The sequence below is a fragment of the Mustela nigripes genome, chromosome X (assembly GCF_022355385.1).
Source record: "Mustela nigripes isolate SB6536 chromosome X, MUSNIG.SB6536, whole genome shotgun sequence".
NCBI lineage: Eukaryota > Metazoa > Chordata > Mammalia > Carnivora > Mustelidae > Mustela > Mustela nigripes.
The window spans coordinates 124,163,000-124,182,964 of NC_081575.1; the positions used below are offsets into that span (position 1 = coordinate 124,163,000).

At 65.8% G+C, this 19,965-nt stretch overlaps 2 protein-coding genes across 6 annotated transcripts in view; one reads left to right on the top strand and one right to left on the bottom strand.

Annotated features, from left to right (window-relative positions):
• PPP2R3B (protein phosphatase 2 regulatory subunit B''beta) overlaps positions 1–4,574 on the top strand; it is a 42,136-nt gene extending 37,562 nt beyond the window's left edge. The window contains exons 11-13 of the mRNA XM_059385887.1: positions 193–311; positions 381–487; positions 3,810–4,574. Coding sequence (XP_059241870.1) covers positions 193–311; positions 381–487; positions 3,810–3,957 — 374 coding nt within the window. The 3' untranslated portion in view covers positions 3,958–4,574. The remainder of the gene's footprint in view (positions 1–192; positions 312–380; positions 488–3,809) is intronic.
• Positions 4,575–4,669: 95 nt separating this feature from the next.
• Positions 4,670–19,965, bottom strand: part of LOC132007617 (cohesin subunit SA-2-like) — a 22,758-nt gene continuing 7,462 nt past the window's right edge. The window contains exons 6-21 of one of the 5 annotated variants that reach the window (XM_059385882.1): positions 19,288–19,380; positions 19,073–19,123; positions 18,258–18,464; positions 17,336–17,412; positions 16,812–16,899; positions 15,084–15,164; positions 14,320–14,412; positions 13,121–13,283; positions 12,373–12,521; positions 10,723–10,824; positions 8,503–8,654; positions 7,892–8,029; positions 7,354–7,532; positions 7,178–7,283; positions 6,446–6,536; positions 4,670–5,703 (exon numbers count right to left, since the gene is read on the bottom strand). In XM_059385882.1, the coding sequence (XP_059241865.1) occupies positions 5,689–5,703; positions 6,446–6,536; positions 7,178–7,283; positions 7,354–7,532; positions 7,892–8,029; positions 8,503–8,654; positions 10,723–10,824; positions 12,373–12,521; positions 13,121–13,283; positions 14,320–14,412; positions 15,084–15,164; positions 16,812–16,899; positions 17,336–17,412; positions 18,258–18,464; positions 19,073–19,123; positions 19,288–19,380 (1,785 nt within the window). In that variant the 3' untranslated portion in view covers positions 4,670–5,688. Of the gene's footprint in view, positions 5,704–6,445; positions 6,537–7,177; positions 7,284–7,353; positions 7,533–7,891; positions 8,056–8,502; positions 8,655–10,722; positions 10,825–12,372; positions 12,522–13,120; positions 13,284–14,319; positions 14,413–15,083; positions 15,165–16,811; positions 16,900–17,335; positions 17,413–18,257; positions 18,465–19,072; positions 19,163–19,287; positions 19,381–19,965 lie in introns of those variants that run through there. The other 4 variants (XM_059385881.1, XM_059385884.1, XM_059385883.1 and 1 more) reach the window with 4 other exon arrangements.

Sequence of the window (19,965 nt, forward strand, 5' to 3'; positions counted from 1 at the left end):
CCCCCCCCCCCCCCCGACCCCGCGGCTTCTGGTCCGCACCGCTCCCCGACGGAGCCTCCCGCCCACACAGCAGCCACCTCGTGCGGCCCCCTTAGGCCCAGTTGGGCAGAAAACGTTCTCCGAGCCGCGTCAGACGCCGACTAGCGCGCGTCCGTCTGGGACTAATCGTCTGAACCGTCTCGCGTCCTGCAGGGAAGATCACCCTCCGCGACCTGAAGAGGTGTAAACTCGCCAACGTGTTCTTTGACACCTTCTTCAACATCGAGAAGTACCTCGACCACGAGCAGAAGGAACAGGTCTCCCTGCTCAGGGTGAGTGTGGCGAGGAGCACGTGGGGTGCCGGCCGCGGCCGCACCGCCTGACACACGTGTTTTGTGCAGGAGAGCGACAGCGAAGGCCCTGAGCTGTCCGACTGGGAGAAGTACGCGGCCGAGGAGTACGACATCCTGGTGGCCGAGGAGGCTGCAGGGGAGCCGTGGGAGGACGGGTGAGTGTGGCACGGGACGCGGGGACGGCCAGGAGGCCTGCAGGTGGGCAGTGGGCGCCTCCCTTCCGCGTCCACTCGACTCCCAGCGGGCTCAGGCCGGAGACGGCGGCTCATGGGGGCTGCCTGCCCGCTTCGTTCGGGCGGCAGGGACGTTCACGAGACCAGTGTGGGTGGCTCTGAGTGGGGAGAAGGTGCTGCTGGTGCCCCGAGTCCTGCAGGAAACCCACACACGCCCGGCCGCCACCTGTGCGTGAGCCTGGTCCCCGAGGGGCTCTGAGAGGCCCCTTCCCGGGGTCCCAGGGGCTGCCGAGCCAGGCCCCGAGCCTGCAGAAACCCCAGAACCCTGGCTGTGAGAGCAGGGGGACCCGGCCCTGGCCTGTCTCGGGGCTCCCCCGGACATGGATTTGGAGGTGCTGCTGCTCCTCTGCCCCCAAGAGTGGGGCCCAAGAGTCCAGCCAGCAGGGCCCCCGGCAGGCCGTGCCGTCGGGCTGCGTGAGGCCTACGGCCCAGAGCCTGGCCCGGCCCCATCCCCCCGCTAACAGCCCTCCTGCCCACGTGCTCCCCCGGGCTCCCTGCCTGCATCATGGCCGGTTCCCCTCTGTCCCAAACCTTGGGTCACCGGGATCCTGGGACGTCTCACGGCCGGCCCGTGCCTCCCGCTAGCTGTGGGGGATGCTCGCAGCCCAGGGCTGGGTCCTGGAGAGCCCGGCTTGGACGAGGACCCCACAGACCCCCCTGTCCCCCCGCCACGAGTCGCCGCGGCTGGGAACCTCGTCCTCCGTCTTTGCTCAGGAGGCCAATGCAGGAAGCCGGGCCTCGAGGCCCCTTTGCTGCCACCGTCCCCTCCCCGGTGACTGAGTGCATGTGGGGGCGGCGGGGCTTCCTGCTCCCAGGCCTGCGGCGCGTCCCGGTCCTCGCCCCACTCCGGGCCTGGGCCTTCAGGTGCGTGCACAGGCCTGGGTTCCGCGGTGGGGACTCGGGTGTCCCGCACACTCCTGACGGGCGCTGGTCACACGTGTGTTCTCTGGCGCCAGCGTGGGGGTCACGCAGGGTCAGGTGTGTTTGCACACGTGGTACACAGGCCCGGGCTAGGACTGCAGCCCATGGTAGGGCGTCCCGTCCGCCCTCAGGAACGGGACCTCCACGCAGAAGCTCTGGGTTTGGTGGCCCAGGGCTGCCTGCTCAGGGGTCCCGACCGCCAGCTCCAAGAGGATCTCAAAACGGCAGGGGACACTTGGAGTGACCCTGGGCCCTCCCCACTCAGGTTCAGGGCAGGGGCTGGGCTGAGCTTCGCCTGGCAGTTGTGGTTTTCATGGACACTGCGGAAGCGGGACCCGCCGTCCCCTCATATAGGCTGTGCCCGCGTAACCTGTCGGCGAGCCGCGGCTGTTGGTGGGCGTGTGGGGGACTCGAGTCCTGGCTGAGCGGCGTCCCGACTCTGGGTGACCCCCCTGCCAGGCCACAGATGTTTGGTGGTTTCTCGTCTGGTTCTGGACAGATGGGAGCCGCCATGAGCCACTTGCACCGTGGTCTCGTGTGGACGTGGGATCTCCCATCTCTGGGCCCCGTGCCCGAGGCCACAGATTACAAGGGGACACTTGTAGACCTTCTGCAGAGCACACGCAGTGACATCCCACTAGCCGTCTTGGGGATGGTCCTCGCTGGTCTGTGTCCTCGCGGTCTGTGTGTGGTGGTTGACGGGTCAGCCGCCCTGGGCGTGACCCCTTGTGCCCATTGTGCGTTTGGGTCCTTGCCGCCATCGGTCCCCCGGGGGTGTGGTGGGTCTTTGTGCTTCTGCGCGATGGACCGCCCGCGCTTCACCGAGGCTTCAGGGCTCCGGGTGCGAGTCCTGTCTGATCCGTGGTTGCTTGGCTTTCCCTCCGCACTTGTGGCCCTGTTTGTTGAGACGCTGCTCACGCAGAGGAGGTTGCAGGACCCCGTCCGCTGCTGCCTCGGACTGTGCCTCTGATGTCCGGGTCACACTGCTGCTTTGCCTGGACCCACGGCGACCTGGCCCACAATTCAGGGCTTCCCGGTCCACGTCCCGGCCTGTGGTCTGTCCTGACTTGCCTTGGGGCCTGAGCGGAGGGTCCAGGTTCCTCCCCTGTTGCTGGGGCTCTGTCTGGGGCGGAAGCACCCACGGGGCCGGCGTGCGTGTTTACGGTGAGGCGTGCGAGTGCGCGGCCTCCCGAACGTACCAGGTCTGCTTGCGTTTCCGCAGGAGTCACGGAAGCCACCTGTGGCTCTCCGGGAGAGGCCCGCGTGCTCAGGGCGGGGTCTCGGGTGGAGGTTGAACGGACTCCCCGGCCCTCCTGGGGGGCTGGCCAGGGGGTTTTCGGACCTGTCTGTGCTCTTCACTAGCTCACTAGCCACCCCGACTGGGGCTGCGTCTGGGGCTCCGCCGAGACTCGGCAACCCCTGGTCGGATCCCGCTGGCGTTCCTTCTCCGGGTCCTGCCGTCGGTTCCTCGGCCGATACGGCTCATTTCAGGATAAGCTTGTCCATTTGTACAAAACGGCAGGGAAGGTTCGATTTTCCAAAATCCCGCGTGGCGTGGAGATGGCCAGTCTCAAAAGTGTCCTCAGCCACAAGCATGTCTCTGTGCTCGGGTCTCGGGCTCTGTGCCTGGGCCTTTCTGTCCTGGGTCACCTAAGTGCTTCTTGACACGGGGTACGAGAAGGTTTAACCCTGAGGGCATGGTCGTTCGTGGGAAGCGTGCACTGTCACGGCGTAGGAGTCCGCGGTGCGCACGTGTGTGCCATGCACCTGTCAGCCGCGGGGGCGTTCGCTTCGGCTCCTTGGCACTCTGTGTAGACGGGTGCGTTGCTGGTGAGGACGCGGTCGTGTTCGCCGCCTCGCTTCCAGAACATCCGCTATAGTGCGGGGCGCAAGCCAGCGCGTGTCCTCCTGTGGTCCCCAGTCCTGCACGCAGACGGGTCGTCGCCGACCCCAAGGTCTGACGTCGGCCCAGAACACACACTGCCTCCTGTCCGCTGCCCTTGGCTCCAGCACCTATGGATACAAGGCTCCGGAGGACCAGCCTCCTGCACCCCCGAGAAAGCCCGCTCAGTCTGCAGTCCCGTCCACACACTTGACTTGTGGTCTCGTACCTCGTGGCTCCGCGTCTCGTGCTGGTGTCCAGGGAATACTGGCCTCCGAGTGCAGGCACGCTGTCCCTCCTCGCTTCAGGAGGAAGGAACCCACCAGGGACCGCTCCGGGCCTGGGGCTCCCACGCCGTAAGCTCCCAGCCATCTGGAGGCTGCCGGCAGCATCTGCCCCGGCCAGGACGACCCCTCTGTGCTCACTCTGCGCACCTTGCAGGTACGAAGCCGAGCCCAGCCCCGTGGACCAGAAGCTGGGCTCCCTGAGGTCTCCGCTGGCCCAGAGGCCCTTCTTCGAGGCGCCGTCCACCCTGGGCACCGTCGACCTGTACGAGTACGCGTGTGAGGACGACCTGCCGCCCTCCTGACCTGGGCCCAGATGTGGACGCAGAGCCGCCATCGTGTAAAGAACAGAACCGTTTGATCGTTGAGCTTTTATAGAAAATGGAGTGATTTGTATGGGATGAAGAGCTTTTATTTATCCAACACGGAGCCGGTCCGGTGGTCACTGAGTGCGTTTCCCTGCATGCCGGGCAGAAGCTGCCGTCCGTCCAGAAGCCCCTGGCTGGGCCCGGCGGGGAGAGACGTGCCGAGTAGGTCCCGAGTGCCGGTGTCTGGAGACTCACCGGCTCGGCCGACCGTCTCCTCGGAGGGGAGCTGCTGCTGCAGAGGGGCAGCCCCGGGGGCGTGAGCCATGCACCGACCCGTGCACCGGGTGTCGGACGGTCCTGCGCCGTTCTCACGCGTCGGTCAGGAACATTCCAGGGGCCCCGGGACCTTCCGTTCGTCCACAGGCGTGTCTCCGGGCGCCGCCCCACCGCAGCCCTGCACACGGGGTACGGGACGCAGCACGTCTCGTCATACTTACGTTTTCATGTCAATGTACAAAACGTGTAAAGTTAACTTTTATTTGGTGTGTGTAGCAGTTTAAAAACGTTTTACGAGCTCACGTCTGTATTTTCGAATAAAGAATTTAAGGATTTTCTGTGAGGGGCTTGGCTCGCCCGGCCCACGACACAGACACGCACACAGAGATCACAAAGGGCACAGATGCCAGGCAGGGACACTACTGGGGACAGACGGCAGCAACACCACGGGAGACCATGCCGTGCGCACGGCTCTGGGGCGCGGCAAGTCCAGCCGAGAGTCACGGGCCGTGGGGCCCGGAGCGTCTGGCAGGGTGGCCCTCCTGCAGAGCCCTGCCCACGGGCAACCCGTGTTCTCGAGGCCACCATCAAGGGCTCTGCTTCCCCACAGCAGCTGCCCCGGTCCCGGGGAGGGGACAGCCAGAGGCACGGGTGTCCCTCCTGGACGGCAACGCGCCAGGCCCAGGCCTGCACAGGCCTGAGCTCCCCAGGCCGGGATCTACACAGAACAGGTCTATACAGGGTCCCCCAGGCCCGAGCTCCTGGGCCCGTTCTTGCCTGTGCGTGACCGGCAGGAGTCCTCCCCGCAGCCCGGCCTCTCTCCGTGTCCACTCGGGCCGTCCTCCTCCACACCATGGCCCAGAGAGCTCTGGTTTGGCACCGACACGGGATCGGAGGTATGGGGCCCCTCTGCATGTCGGGGATCGGCGGCCAACGCGCGTCCCACCCCAGCCCGCCCAGACGCAGCCAGTTTGTCCGCAGCGCCGGAGTGGAGCTGACCACCGGCCGCGGGCTCTCGGCACCTGACGCCGGGAATCACCCAGCCGCGGGGTCCTGAGCCGGGGAAGGAAGAGCTGTCGGCCCGGCCAGACCCACGCCATGCAGGAGCACGCCCGCCAAGGGGGCCGGCACCATGGTCCACAGCGGGGGAGGCAGATTCCGGGACCTTCCAGCCAAGCACAGTGGTTGTCAGAGAAGCCGCAGGCAGGTAGGCACCTGGTGGGTTGGGGGGGGGGGGGGGGGCCCCCGGGGGGGGGGGGGGCGTACAGTCACGTGACCCTCCTCACACGCGGCCGGAGTGAGCAGGTGCGGGAGGCAGGGGTCACTGCTGTCTGGAGCCCTGGGGGCCTGGGTCAGCCCCACACCTGGACGTCACGGGCTCCCCAAGCCCAGGACCGGAAGTCAACGGCCGAGGAGGAACTTGAAACTGCTGACGGAGTCCCACAGGGCTCTTCAGTCCGACGCGCCCTGGGGACGGAGAGGACGACGCTGAGAACCACAGACACGCGGACGGAGAGGTGGACAGCGGTGCACACTGTGGCCAGGCTGGTCACTCAGCATGCGGTGGGAACACTGGGTGGGCTGGGCAGTGGACGGAGGGCACCAGAGCTTGGCCAGGACGCGGGTGGGCGGGGAACACGGCCTTCTGCTGCCTGGGACCCCAGGCTGGCTCATGGACCCTGGCCCCAGGTGTCCATGGCGGGGACAGGGCTGTCCACACGAGGCTGCCGTGCCAGAGTGACGCTCTGAGGGCCACGCTAGACCCGCAGATCCTGGAGGCCCGACTTGGAGGCCAACAGGCAGGAGCCAGATGCCAAGGACCCCAGGGCACCCTAAAACCCAGTGTCCTCGGCCAAGCAGACCAGGGGATGGGCACCACACCCAGCCTCAGGGCCCCAGCTCACTGCAGGAGCCTTGTGCAGACGCAGCCGGGCACCTGGGACAGCTCAGGGCCCAGCCTTGTCGCGACCCAGTAGTCTCAGAGGGTCCACAGGCCACACACTGGCTGAGCAATCCCCCCACCCCCTGGACGTGCGGACGGACCTGCCTCCACCCCCACTGGGCACAGAGGCCAGTGTCACCCGGGAAATCCATCAGATGGGATGTCCTGCCCCTACACCACCCTGAGAAGCGTGGGCCATGGCAGGAACGGCGGGCCCGGGCCAGCACCCCCACGTGGCCACCACCCACAGCCCTAGCCCGCACCAACCTCGTGGACGGAGATGCCCTCCACGTCCACGTCTTCATTGGATGAGTTCTCAGAGTCCTCCGATGACAGGAAGTCGACATCGAAGACGTCCCTGCCGGAGACCAAGGGTGGCTGCTTGCCAGGGAGGCCGAGAGAGGGCCCCAGGCCACGGCAGGAGGCCGTGCGAGCCCAAGCCCTGGAGGGAACAAGTGCGCACGGCCCCAGAAAACACAAGACGCGGAGAGACGTGGACGGGGAACAGCCCTAAGTCATGGCAACCAGTACCACCTCCAACACGGCCGCATCCCAGCCTGTGCCGTGGACAGTCGTGGGCAGTCGTGGACTGTGCTGGGCAGTTGGTGGGGGGAGACGAGACGAGTCCCTGGCTCCACCCTAGAGCACGACCTTACAGGACAGCAGTCTCTGCACGTGTGCCAGACACAACCCTCTGCCCGCCTCTGGCCCGCGTGCACTCACGCCATTGCCTCAGACCCACGCGGACCGCCCCCCCTTCAGACCAGCCCCGTCCCTGCCTCGGACCCGAGCGGGTCACCGCCTCAGACGCACGCAGGACCACGTCCCAGCCTCAGAACCACGTGGGACCCCATCAGACCAGCATCCCGTCACGGCCGTCCCAAGGCTCCGCTCTGGAGAAACCCGTAAGGCTGACCCGGAAACCAGGCAGGCAGAGGCCTCACGGGCTGCCCGCCGACGGCAGACCCCTGCACCCAGCCTGGAGTTCGAGGGCCTCACCTCTTGAACTTCTGGCCCTTGGAGGAATTTCTCGGCTCTCTGTCCCCCGCGCTGCAGCTGGCCAGGGTGTCTGGTGTCCAGGTGGAGCACGTCCCCACGGGCAACTCTACGGTGCCGGGAGCAGTCAGCCACAGGGCCCAAGGGCCACCCCTCCCGACCCCCGACACCCTCCCCACCTTGGGGCCGCTTGCTGTCTTTGCAGATGGCGTCAAACGGGTTGGCGGCGGGCTCGTCCTCCCCCTGGGCCACGTAGTCTGTCCTTATCAGGGACTTGCGATAGACAAGCATGGGGTTCATGTCCCCTTCCCCAAACACTGGCAGGCCCTCGGGGATGGAGTCCTGGAAGTGGGTGAGTCTGCGGGCAAGGGAGTACAAGGCAGGGGGAGTCAGAGGAGACCCAGCCCAGATCCCCAGGAACCCATGGCCGCTGGCCCCCATGTTCAGGCTGAGGGCTGAGACCCAAGGAACCGTGCTAGAGGAGCGCCACCTGGTGGCCACAGTCAGTGCTGCAGCCCAGAGCCCAGCACCCCCTAGGACCCCAGACCCCGGCCCTGGTCAGTGCAAGGGCCCAGAGAGCAGCCCTCACGCAGCAGAGAGCCTTCTGGTTTCCACGTCCCCCGCCCCACCGAGCCACAGTCTGTGTTTCCACCCCCAGAGCCCATCCCCCCGCCCACCGCCCAGGGGTCCCACATCCGGGGGGACTGGGGCACTCACGCGGCTTGTCGCTCTGCAGGGGGGATCTTGCAGGAGAACTCGGCCAGAACCAGCAGGAAGCTGAGGTTGGGGAACCTCTGCCGGGCCTCCTCCTCTTCAGGCACGGGGGACTCGGAAAAGGCAAACGCCAGCCCACGCCTGGGGACAGGGTGTGCAGTGGGGAGCTGGGGCGACAGGCAGAGGCAGACAGGGAGTGGCTGGGGTGTCAAGTGGGGCTCACACGGGAAGTGGAAAGGTGCAGTCAGGTGAGGCTCAGGGCGCCAGGTGGGACTAAGCTGAAGGATGGGGGCAAAACTGAGGAGCACAGAGTCAGGTGGGGTCAGATCATCGGGGACGGGGTCACAGCAGGGAGCACATCAGGTGGGGTCAGACCGGGGACAGGGTCACAGCAGGGAGCACAGAGTCAGGTGGGGTCAGACCAGGGACAGGGTCACAGCAGGGAGCACAACATTAGGTGGGGTCAGCCTGGGGACGGGGTCACAGCAGGGAGCACAGCGCCAGGTGGGGTCAGACCAGGGATGGAGTCAGACTGGGGAGCACAGTGTCAGGTGAGGTCAGGCCAGGGCTGGGGTGCGTAGGGCGTTGTCACAGCACCCCGTACCAGCAGGTACCTGTGGATCAGGTGGGCTGCGTCACGGGCACGGTCAAAGCCGAGGGTGAGCGCAAAGCGGCGTGCCAACAGCCGGATGGAGTAGAAGGGGCCGCAGATGAACTCGATGGGGTCGTAGCCCATGCCATACGTGTCCACGTGCTTCTGGAATAGCTGTAGGAGCACAGGGGCCGTGGGGTCAGGGCCACCAGGGGCATGTCCCATGGACCGAGGTTCAGTCTCCCTCTACCTCCCACCACCCCCCAGAGGTAAAACAGCACAGAGAAGGGACAAGTTCCCGGAGCACAGGGCCACTGGCCGATGACATCCACGGGGGACAGGGCAGGGGTCCTTGGACAGCCACCTTGAGGCCGGGATGCCGGGGAGCAGGGAGCAGGTGGCACAGACCAGGATGCGCCCACGAGCCAGGAGCCTGCAAACGTCCCACGCCCACCCGTACTGCCCACGTCCCACCTGGTCAGCCACAGCTCCTGTGTGTCAGATGCAACAGAAAACCCACGAGGGGGACGGCGCTCCTGATTTACAGGGAAAGCACACACTGAACGGGACCCAAGGGGGCCTGATATGACAGGAAGGTGCCCCTGACGTGCCTTGCGCTCTGGGGAATCGGGGTCACCTCCGCGTCGTACACGCAGACCCGTTCTTGGGCCAGGAGGAAGGACGCCGTTTCCAAAGGAACAGAAAATGGCAGGAAACAGTCCAACCTAAAGGCAGACCTCAGTGTGGGGGCCAAGAGTGTGCACGGCCTGTGGAATCGGGACCAAGAAGCCGTGTTCCAGGAAAACCGCGGGACAGAGAGGGTCTGGCAAGTGTCTGCGGAGAGGCCTGCCCACCGTACCACAGGCAGAATGGCCCAAGGACCAGGAACCCACAGTGGCAGCGGAGATGCCCGATCCCGGCCCTTCCTGACACACCCACGGAGGCTCAGCTCCCCAGAGAGAAAGGAGTCCACGGCGCCCATGGCACCACGGATACCGGCAACGGTCAGCCATGGAGGGAGCCGTGACCAGCACTGAGGACCAAAAGCAGGCCTTGCAAAGAGCTCAAGCCCGTGGGCAGCCCCAGACTCCGTGCACAAAGCCAGGATCGGGCAGAGAAGGGACAGAAGCCACCGAGTCCTGAGTTGCCGCTGCCACGGAACTCCACACGGCCTCGGCGAGAACTCCCCACACGTGGACGGAAACCCCCAACACAGGCAGACACACTCGTCTGGCAGCAGAGCAGAGCACAGAACAAGCCACGTGTCCAGTCGTGGTTCCACGGATCTCGGTGAACCAGCTGCCACGGGGATGGAAGGACCAGAGTCCGACACGGGACACGCACTTACATGGTTTCGTGACAGACTGACGTGGAGAAGACAGACGCCTACCCTCAGATCAGTGGATGGTGCGGGGTGGACACCGCCCTGAGGGTCAGCGGGTGGGGGACGGGGACGTCCACCCTGACAGTCGGGGACAACCCGAGTCACCATCAGGAGACCTAGCTCACTGTGCAAGAAGACACCTGAAGGCCTCTAGGAGGGGACAGTCCAGCCTGATGCTGGAGCCCGGCCGCTCCGTGCACAAGAGGACGGAGGGACACCCCGTCCACCTAAGCAGCCTTGGACACATACCACGAGCTGCCGTGTGTCCCCCCACACACCCCTGACCACATCCAGTTCCAGTCCAGCAGGGAACCCATCCCAACAGTGCCGTCACCGGGCGGTGGGCAGAGCACAGAAGCCAGCTGTGCAGGACTGAACGTCCGTGGGCTCTGCCCCCAATGTCCATAGGTGTACGCCGGGCCTCCTGGGGGCTGCTGGGGTGGTGGGGGCCTTGGAAGGTGGTTGGGAGCCGAAAAGGCCAGCATGGAGGGCCCCCACGGTGGGGTCTCATCCTCATACACGTCCAGAGAGAGGTTCTTGTGTTTCACCTGTGGTTACATGAGGACCCGGCAGGGGGGCCATCTGTGACCCTCTAAAGGTCTCCCCAGAACCTGAGCCCACTAGGAGGCAGCTGTGGGGCCGTAGCCTCCAGCCTCGGGAGGCGTCAGGGTCTGACCGGCCCGCCATCGCGAGCGGGAGTGCAGGGCTCCCGAGGAGTGGGCAGTGAGGCCCAGCAAGACCCGTGCCTGGCGTGTCCCCAAGCGGGCATGCCCCCCAGGGCTGGGCGACGCACTGCGGCCCGGAGCCGTGCGGACCGGTCCCAGGACGCCGTGGGCCCTTCTGGGAGAGTCCACTCACCTGCTGCAGACACAGGAGCAGGGACAGCGCGTTGCGAAGTCTGTCGTTCTGCCTCGTCCGGGTCATGGTCTCCTTGATGATGTCCCCGAAGTGATGGTAGTGCTGTGAGTGGGAGGAAAGGACCGTCACCATGGAGCCAACGGACGCGCCAACCCCTTCCTATGCCGCCTTCCCAAGTTGCAGACTATGGACAGCCATACAGCTCAGTCCCCGTGCGTGTGTCCCGGGAAGTTCACACACGTGGACCCTCCGAGCACTCAGCACCAGCCGGGGCCGCGGCCGGCAGGGAGGGCACATCCCATGGACCCGGGGAAGCTGGGGCCATCAGGCTTCCCAGACCAGGGCCCGGCTGTGCCCCCAGCGCTGGCTGGTCCTGTCCCTCAGGAGCACTCCTTCCGCAGGGAGGGCAGGGCGCCCTGGGGAGCCACGGGCCGGGAGCCAGGGAGCCGAGCCTCTCAGAGCCACGCCGACCTGCCCGGGCCAGCGTGGAAGCAGCCCAAATCCAAACGTGCGACGACAGTCAGCCGCCGACACGGCCCCCGGGACACAGGGAGGCTCAGCACGTTAAGAGGTTAAGTCTCGGGAGAGGAGAGCTCCGCCCAACACACCGGAGGCAAGGGAAGACCCAGGCCAGACTGTCCTGACGGCCCACGGCACAGAGCTCAGGACCACGTGAGCTTCAAACAGGGAAAAGAGAACCACCGCCGCATAAATAAAACTCAGAATGAAAAAGTCATCAAAGGAACGTTTTTCCCACAAATAACAAAGAGCCCATGTCTCCATCTCATTACAAGACGCCAAAAGAAGATCTTGAAACGACAATTTCTACGAATGTGACAATGACTGAATCCACCCATCCCCCACCCACCACCCACCTGTTCGCTCATCCGTCCATGCATCCACTTGGGCCACGCATCCATCCACCGACCCATCCATCTACCCGTCCACTCATCCACCCAACCGTCCATCCGTCCATCCAACCATCCATCTACCCAACCGTCCATCCGTCCATCCAACCATCCATCTACCCAACCGTCCATCCGTCCATCCAACCATCCATCTACCCAACCTTCCATCCGTCCACACATCCATCTGTCCGTCTGTCCATCGACACATCCGTTCATCCACCCATCCGTCCATGCAGTCATCCCTTCAGCCATCCATTCGCTCATGGAAACTTCTGGGCCTCCTTCAAGGCCAGGCCCTGAGGATCATCACTCGGGGCCCATCAAGGATCAAGTCGCGGCCCTCACGCGGCTCACGTCCCATCTCGGTGGCCACAAAAGAACGGAATGAGAGCAGCGACGGTTCACCGGACAAGACCGCAGAGTTTGAAAAGACAAGAAGTGAGGTCCCAAAGGAAGATACTCTCCGGGAGTCAGGTCTGGGGAGAGGCGTGAGGGATAGAAAAAGGCTGAGGAGACGCTCCCAGGAAAGCCGCCCACGCACGCACACAGGTGGGCTCACCCACGGGAGTGGTCGGAGGAAACGGGGGGACGGGTGAACGGCAGTGAGTCCGTAAGTCCGGGCACGTTCCACTCCTGTCCTCTGTTTTGGAATCTTTCTACCCCAATTCCGTGTCTTACACAGGAGAGCAGTGGGCGGGGGAGGGTGAGCTCGGGCCGCGGGGCGGGAGAGCCGGGCAGAGACCTTCAGGTAGAACTGGTAGATGTCGGCGGCCGCGCTCATCTCCAGCACGTTGCAGACGATGAGCTTACAGAACACGGCCAGCATGTTTCTCCGGTGGAACAGCTCGTGCAGCTCGTCCGCGTCCTCCTCCTTGTAAACTCTGCTGGGCCCTGCCGAGACAGCCGGCCTCTGCCGTGTCTTCCTGTGCCCGCCTGGCCCCGGCGGAGCCGTGGGGCGGGCGGGGACACGGTCCCGGGGGGCTTAGGGGTGCCAGCGTCGTCTCCGTGTACCGGTGCCGGGACGGCAGTGGCTCAGAACCACCACTGGACGTGCAGACCCCCAGAGCGCAGGCCCAGGGCCACAGAGGAAGCACGTAGTGTCACGGGGTCCCCGTGTTCCCAGGTCTCGACCACCTGGCCAGGGCTCCCCCACTCTTCGTGGCAGCACGAACCAAGAACACACGTGCCTGGGAAATGCGGCTCCAGGCCCCGGCGCGCTCGAGCCCCCGACGCGCTCGAGCCCCCGACGAGGCTCGTCCATCTCCCACCCTGAGTCTGCACAGGCCCTCCTACCCCCCGGGCTGTTCCAACTGTCCCCAACCCCCGAGGTCCCCCCGCGGTCCCCCCTACCGTTCTACCGCAGCCCCCCGCCCCCCGGCCCAAGGCCGTGCCCTACCCTTACCGCCCCGACCACCTCCTGCCCCCGGCCGCCCCACCTGGACCCACTCCAGGTCTCCTCCGTCCCTGCCCCAAGTTCCCGGGAGGCTGACCTGCAGCTCCGGCCTCCTCCAGGAACACGTGCTCCTTGACGAAGGTGAGGAGCTTGCACTGCAGGACGTGGTCGGGGACGAAGAACAGCAGCCCCAGGCCCGTGTCCTCCTCAGGGCCCTGGTGGCTGAGGATGAGGAGCAGGTCACACAGCAGGATGAAGGCCTGAAGGGGGCGAGGGGCTGCGGCGTGAGGGGGCACCGGCAGGGACAGGCACCCACCCCCCCAGGGACGGGCCCTGACTAGCGCCCGCAGCCGCCCAGGCCAAGTCAGGGCTGGATGAGAGCCGCGGGGCGGGGAGGGGCCCCCAAAGACATGCGCCGCGGAACCCCAGGCCGCAAGCGGAACCCCAGACACAGATGACACGCGGGCGACACCACCACGGACGACGCCTCACAGCAGCACACGACACACACGCTGAACGCAAACGTCCCCGACACCCGGGTGGCACCGCGGCACAGGCCGCGGCCGGGACCAGAGCCATCCGGGCGGGAAACCGCGGACACGGGCTTGTGACCGGCAGCGGGGAGGGTCTCAGGGCAGAGCTCAGGCCCGGGAAAGGAGCCGCACTCAACCTCCTCAGTCGGCCGCGAGTCCGACGAGGGCGGGGTGTTACGTAAGGTAGCGGGAGAGGAAATTCGGGAATTCGGAAAATTCACAGGCGCGCGGGAAGAACGCAGGAGCCCCGGCGCGGAAGGCAGGAAGCGGGCGCCTGCGTCCAGCGTCCAGAAGCGCTGAGAACAGTTTCCCCGCAGACCGGAGACGGCCCTGAAGGTTCCGTGTGCGGCAACCTCTGACACGGCGGTCGGGAGCGGACACCCGCATGTCCCACCACCGCGGCACGCGGCCCGGATCGCGGGAGCGACCAGCAGACGGGTGCGCTGGTACGGACGGGCCGTGCGCGCGGGCTCCCGTGTCCCGGGGCCGTGCGCGGGCTCTGGGCTCCCGCAAACCCGGGCGAGCCGACAGGTTCACAGACGTAAGGTGCTCACACGACGCGACGATGGCCTCCCTCAAGCCCTCCCCTCATCGTTCAAGAACAAACGTCCTCATACGAGACACACACGGAGAGCGGGAAGCGGCGTCGCAGAAAAGCCTAACTGCCCTGACGCGCCCCAGCCCACGCCCCGGGCCTGGCTGACGCCCCCTCCTGCTCCGCCAGCCCCGGCCGCACCGGCGAGCTTCGGAGGGACGCACGCACCTTCTCGCTCAGCACCTTGCTCTGGTGGTTCAGGTACACGCGGCACACCAGGCAGAACCTCAGCAGCCTCTTCCTCAAGTCCAGGAGCGCCTCCTGCCAGCGGACAGCGGGCGAGCAGGTGCCCCGTCAGCAGAGCCCCAGCGCCAGCGCCACGGACCTGCCCGCCTCAGGAGAGCCGGCGTCAGGTACGTCCCCGCGCCAATCAACCGCCGTCCTCGCCCTCGCGTCCGCCTCCCCATCCCCCCACCGCCTCCCCGTCCCCCTCGTCATCCCCTCCTTCCCTCGTCTTCAGCCTCAGGTCCCCTTTTCCCGTCTCCCTGCCCTCCCCCATCTTGACCCCGTGGCCCCTCCCCATCCCCCGCGCCCCCCCTCCCCGCATCTCCGTCACCCCCCACACCACATTCTCCCCACACGGCTCCAAACTTCCTCCCAAGGAACTCAGGCCTGCGGGTTTCCGAGAAACCGTAAATATAACCCCAAAGTGTGGCTGGCTCCCAACGAAGGGACGGGCCAGCAGCCGAGGAAGGACAAGGGTCTCCCCGGCGCGCACAGGAGCGGGTCCTCAGATCATCTGAGCCGCGCTCCCCACGGCGGGCGGGCAGGCCGGGTGGCGGTGCCAGCCCAGCCCCAAGTCAGGTCTCACGTCGGAGTCCAGGAGCCCAGGCGGACCCCCGGATGACCGACGCCTGTCACGGCGGCAGAGCTGGCTCCACCCCGCTCCATCCTTCCCTCCTCACAGACGACCCCCCGCACCCCTCACCCACCTGGGGTGGCAGCCGGTCGGTGGCGGCGACGATCTGCCACAGGAGCGCATAGTAGGTGCACTGCAGGGCACAGTGCACAACCTGTGGGGCGCAGGGCCTGTCATGGAGGCGGGGATGTGGATGGGACACCCACCCAGGGGACACTCCTTAGCAGAGAACCCTGAGACCCAGTACCTGCCCCTCCCCCACTCGGGGCCTTTTCCCTGAGCGGGACCCTTCTTTCCCTTCAGGATCCTCTCCCCCTCCATCAGGACACTCCCCAGGTCCCGTTCCCCCCAGGATCTGCCCCCCACTCAGGACCCTACGCCCCCGCCAAGAACCCTCTCTCTCCGAGATCCTTCTCCACCAAGAATCTGCCCCACACCCCCCTGGAACCTTTCTCTCCCCTCAGGACCATTCCTCTCCTCAGGATCCTTCTCCTCACGAAGGACCCTCCACGCCAGCCCCCATGCTTCCCTTCCCTCTCCTCAGGACCCTCCCCTCCCCATGCTTCGCTCCCCTCATGACAGGTCTCTTCCCTAGGACCCTCGCCCATGCTGCCCTCCCTTCAGGACCCTCCACCTCCATTCTTCCCTCCCCTCAGGACCCTTCCCTCACCTCAGGACCCACCCATGCCTCCCACCCCTCATGACTCTTCTGTCTATTCACGAGCCCCCCATACTTCCCTCAGGACGTATCTCCCCTCAGTGAACCACCCCATGCTTCTCTCCTCTCAGGACACACCCCGGCTATACTTCCCTCCCCTTGAAACCCTTCTCTACCCTCAGGACACTCCCCCTACGCTTCCCTCCCCTCAGAACACTTCTCTTCCCTTAGGACACTCCCCTATGCTCCCCTCCCCTCAGGACTCTTCACTCTCCTCAGAACCATTCCCTCCTGCATGCTTCCTTTCCCTCGCGACCTTCTCTCCCCTCAGGTCTCTCCCACACCATGCCTCCCTCCCCTCAGAACCCTTCCTTTTCCTCAGCCCCCCATGCTTCCCTCCCCTTTAGATACTTTTATCTCATCAGAACTTATCCCCCCCATGCTTCCCTCCCCTCAGGAACCTTCTCTCCTCTCAGAACCCATCCCCCCACGCTTCCCTCTCCTCAGGACCCTCCTCCCCCCATTCTTCCCTCCTCTCAGGACCCTTCTCTCCTCCCGGAACCTGCCCCCCTCATGCTTCCCTCCCCTGCAGGACCTACCCCCGACTAAGCTTCCCTCCACTCAGGACCCTTCTCTCTCCTCAGGACCCTCTCCGTCATGCCTCCCTCCCCTTAGGACCTTACCCTCTCAGAACCATCCCCTCCCCCATGCTTCCTTTCCCTCAGGACCTTCTCTCCCTCCGGTCTGTTGCACACCATGCCTCCCTCCCCCCAGAACCCTTCCCTTTCCTCCGCCCCCCCCCCCCCCCCCCCCCCCCCCCCCCCCCTCCCCCCCCCCCGGCTCCTTTCCCCCCCCCCACCCTTCCCCCCCCCCCCATGCTTCCCCCTCCTCAGGACACCTGATTCTTGCCTCCCCTCAGGACCCTTCTCTCTCCTCAGAACCCATCTCCCCATCCTTCCGTCCCCTCAGGACCCTTCTCTCCTCCTGGAACCTGCTGTCCCCCCCCTTGCTTCCCTCCCCTCAGGACCCTTCTCTCTCCTTAAGACCCTCCCCCCCCATGCATTCCTTCCCACAAGACCCTTCTCTCCCCAGAACCCACCCCTGCCCCCCGACAAGGACTCACCCGACTCCCTCCGCCCTCACCTCAGTGGGCAGGCTGCCCTGGTGCCGGCGGAACGTCAGCAGGCTGTCCATCTTCTCATACAGATTCCAGCTGCTCAGGTCGTGTGCGCTGGCCAGAAACGCACACGAGGATTTACAGCTCAGCCCCACCAGGAGCTCCGCCGTTCCCCAGGTGAGCCGCGAACACTGGTCAGGAGGTCTCAGAGCTGAGGGATCACCTCCCGGCAGACTGAGGGGCCACCAAGCCCAGGTGGCCCAGCTGGGCTCCCTCAGGATGATGTCCAGCACCCGCCTGGTGAGGCCTTCCCCACTCCTGGGGACGCAGCTCAGAGCCCCCGATGGGCAGGATGGGCTCCCAGGTGGCCCAGAGCCACCAGGCACACCCACAGGACACCCGCACAAAGGTCTGAGTCCTCCCCACCTCACCTGGGACACGGGGACGTTCGTCTGAGTAAGGCAGCAGGCACATGGCTTGGGGGTCCTTCCCAAGGGAACGAAGCCAAGGGGTTGTTCCCCCGAGGGAACAGGCGCGCTGCCCCCCTCACCTGTAGAAGGCAGCCAGTCTCCGCAGCGTGGAGCAGATCCGCCCCATCTCACCGTGCCCAAGGAACAGGCCCTGCTTCTACACAGTGGGGAGAGAGCAGAGGGGGTGGTGGCGGGACACGCAGGTTCCAGGGGGGCTTCCCCAGGGCACCGGACCGGCTTCGAGCCAGGCCCGTGTTCCTGCCTGCTCTGTCCCCAACTTTCCGGTGGGCAGCTCTTTGAGATCTCCAAAGGGAAACAGTGCCCCGGGCCATTCTGAGTCCAGCTCTGCAGGAAACGAAGGGGACCAGAGGACACCCCCAAAGACGCGTAGGCTGCAGAACAAGGACGTCGGGATCTGCGACCTCCCCCTCCACACACTTGCCTCACATCCCTGCCAAGAACCTGCCACAGGGAATACGCTTCTCCCTTGACAGCGGAGAGAACAGACACAGGCGCGTCGCTGACCTGCGGCACCCCACAATCGCGGCAGGCCCAGGTTCAAGAGCAACCTGGAGTCCTGCCTGTGGAAACAAGCAGACCGTCACAAGCAAGGTGCCTCCGTCAGGGCCGGACGCCAGGCCCACAGGCCACACGGCCCTCAGCCCGTCTGTGTCAATAAAGTTTTACTGGAACGTGGCCCAGGGACGCGCTGTGTCTGTTGCTCTCGGACCACCGGCCAAGTACAGGAGGGCCCACCAGGCCAAACGTGTTTACGACGCGGCTCTTCACAGACACCATCTGCCCGTCAAGTGCAGACCGGGCAGCGCCTCTGGCAGGCTGGTCTTCCGGGGGCTTATGGGGCTCCCGCGGAGAGCACTGGAATCCTTAGCCACCCGCCCGCGCACGTTCCCCCTCCCGTCACAGGGCCAGCGAGACCAGCTGGGGCTCCCACAGAGAACCCCACGCCCGCGTCCACCCCTGTGACCGACCCCCGGCCTGCACCTCGTGTTGGATGAACACGTCCAGCAGCGGGGTGAGCGCGTCCACCAGCATGTCCACCAGCCGGCTGCAGGCGGGGGCGGCCTGGCCGTGCGCGGAGCGCCCCTCATCGCAGTACGTGCCGTAGGCGCGGGCGCAGGCCTCCAGCACCGCCACGTCCGAGTGCCGCTGCACCAGGCAGTCCAGCTCCAGCAGCGCCGCGTCCAGGTACTGCAGGGGGGCCGAGGGGACAAAAGACCCGGTCGGGGGGCACGATGCGGGGTGGTGAGAAGAGGTCGGGGGTTGTGACCTCGAGAAGGAAAGGTCAGGAGATGGGCAGGAGGTCAGGTGGGTCGGGGGGGTTGAGAGAAAAGGTCACGAGCATGAGGAAGAAAGGTCGGAGGTCGTCGCGGGAACCGCCAGGAGTCACAGGGTTGAGAGACGATAAAGGGTCCGGGAAAAGGTGATCAGGGGTCAGTGGGGGGCAGGGATCGTACGGGTCAGGGGAAAGGTCAGGGTGGCGTGAAAGGCCCCGGGGTTTGGGAGAAGATCCATCCGGGCGAGCGGAGCAGCTGCCGTGCAGGGAGGGGGCACGGCGACAGGAGGAAGAGGTCAGAGACCTGCAAGCACGGGGGTCTGCACCCTGTCGCAAGAGCGCGTGATGGCCCAGACCCGCAGGGCGGAGAGCAGGACAGCAGCCCGACGCCTGAAACTCCAGGGAGATGGCGCGTGGCCCCCACGCCGGGACCCCGACAAGGGGTGGGGCGGGGACCCTGAGGAGGAGGGGTGCGGCCCCGCACGCGGAGTTCAGGGAGCAGGAGCGGAGTCCTGCGACGTACCGAGCCCAGGCCGTCCGTGTCGTACACGTCCAGGTTGCAATACTGTGGGATCTGCAGGAGGGGGGTCACCTTCTCTTTGTCCGCTGCAAACTGCCCAGAGAGCAGGCGTGAAGCGGAGCCCCCCGGGCCTCCCCTCGCCTCTGCAGCCTCCTGGCCTGCCCTGGAGCTCCCCCAGCCTCCCCGGGCTCTCAGCCTCGGCCCTTCCCGCTCGGCACCTTGGAGAGCAGCCGGGGCAGCACCTTGGCCAAGTGTCGGCTCATGTTGGCGTGCTCACGCCAGCGGCGGGTCCCGTCCACCTCCCGGGTGGCCTGCAGGCAGAGCATGCGTGGCCTGAGCCCACGACGGACCCACGTGAGTCCCACGGCGGCCCTGGGACCTGCTCCCACGTGGCCAGGTCATACCCAGGCAGAGCTCCCCCCAAATCCAGGATAAAGCTCTGGACGACTACTCGGGTTTTTGTTTCCAAGGAAGTGCTGCCCACGCAGAGACGCAGTCAAGAACTCAGCGGCCTCCCCCAAGGTCACACCTCAGGGTGGGACCCTTATCTAGGGGCACGTGTCATAAAACGGAGATTAACACACACAGCTGGACGTGTGCACAGAGGAGAATGTGACAGCCAAGGGAGGACAGACGCAGAAGTAGGAGGGACTGAACCAGAGCCCAGGGCCACCTGGAGCCTCAGCACCTGGAAAAGGCAGGGAGAACCTTCCCCTGTAGCCTCAGGCGGGAACACAGCCCTTTTCGCCTTGATCTCAGAGGTCCTGCCCCGCTGGGACCTCAGAGGTCCTGCCCTGCCTGGATCTCAGCATCCCTGTCCTTCCTACCTAGAACTCAGAGGTCTTGTCCCGCTGGGACCTCAGAGGTCCTGCCCTGCCTGGATCTCAGCATCCCTG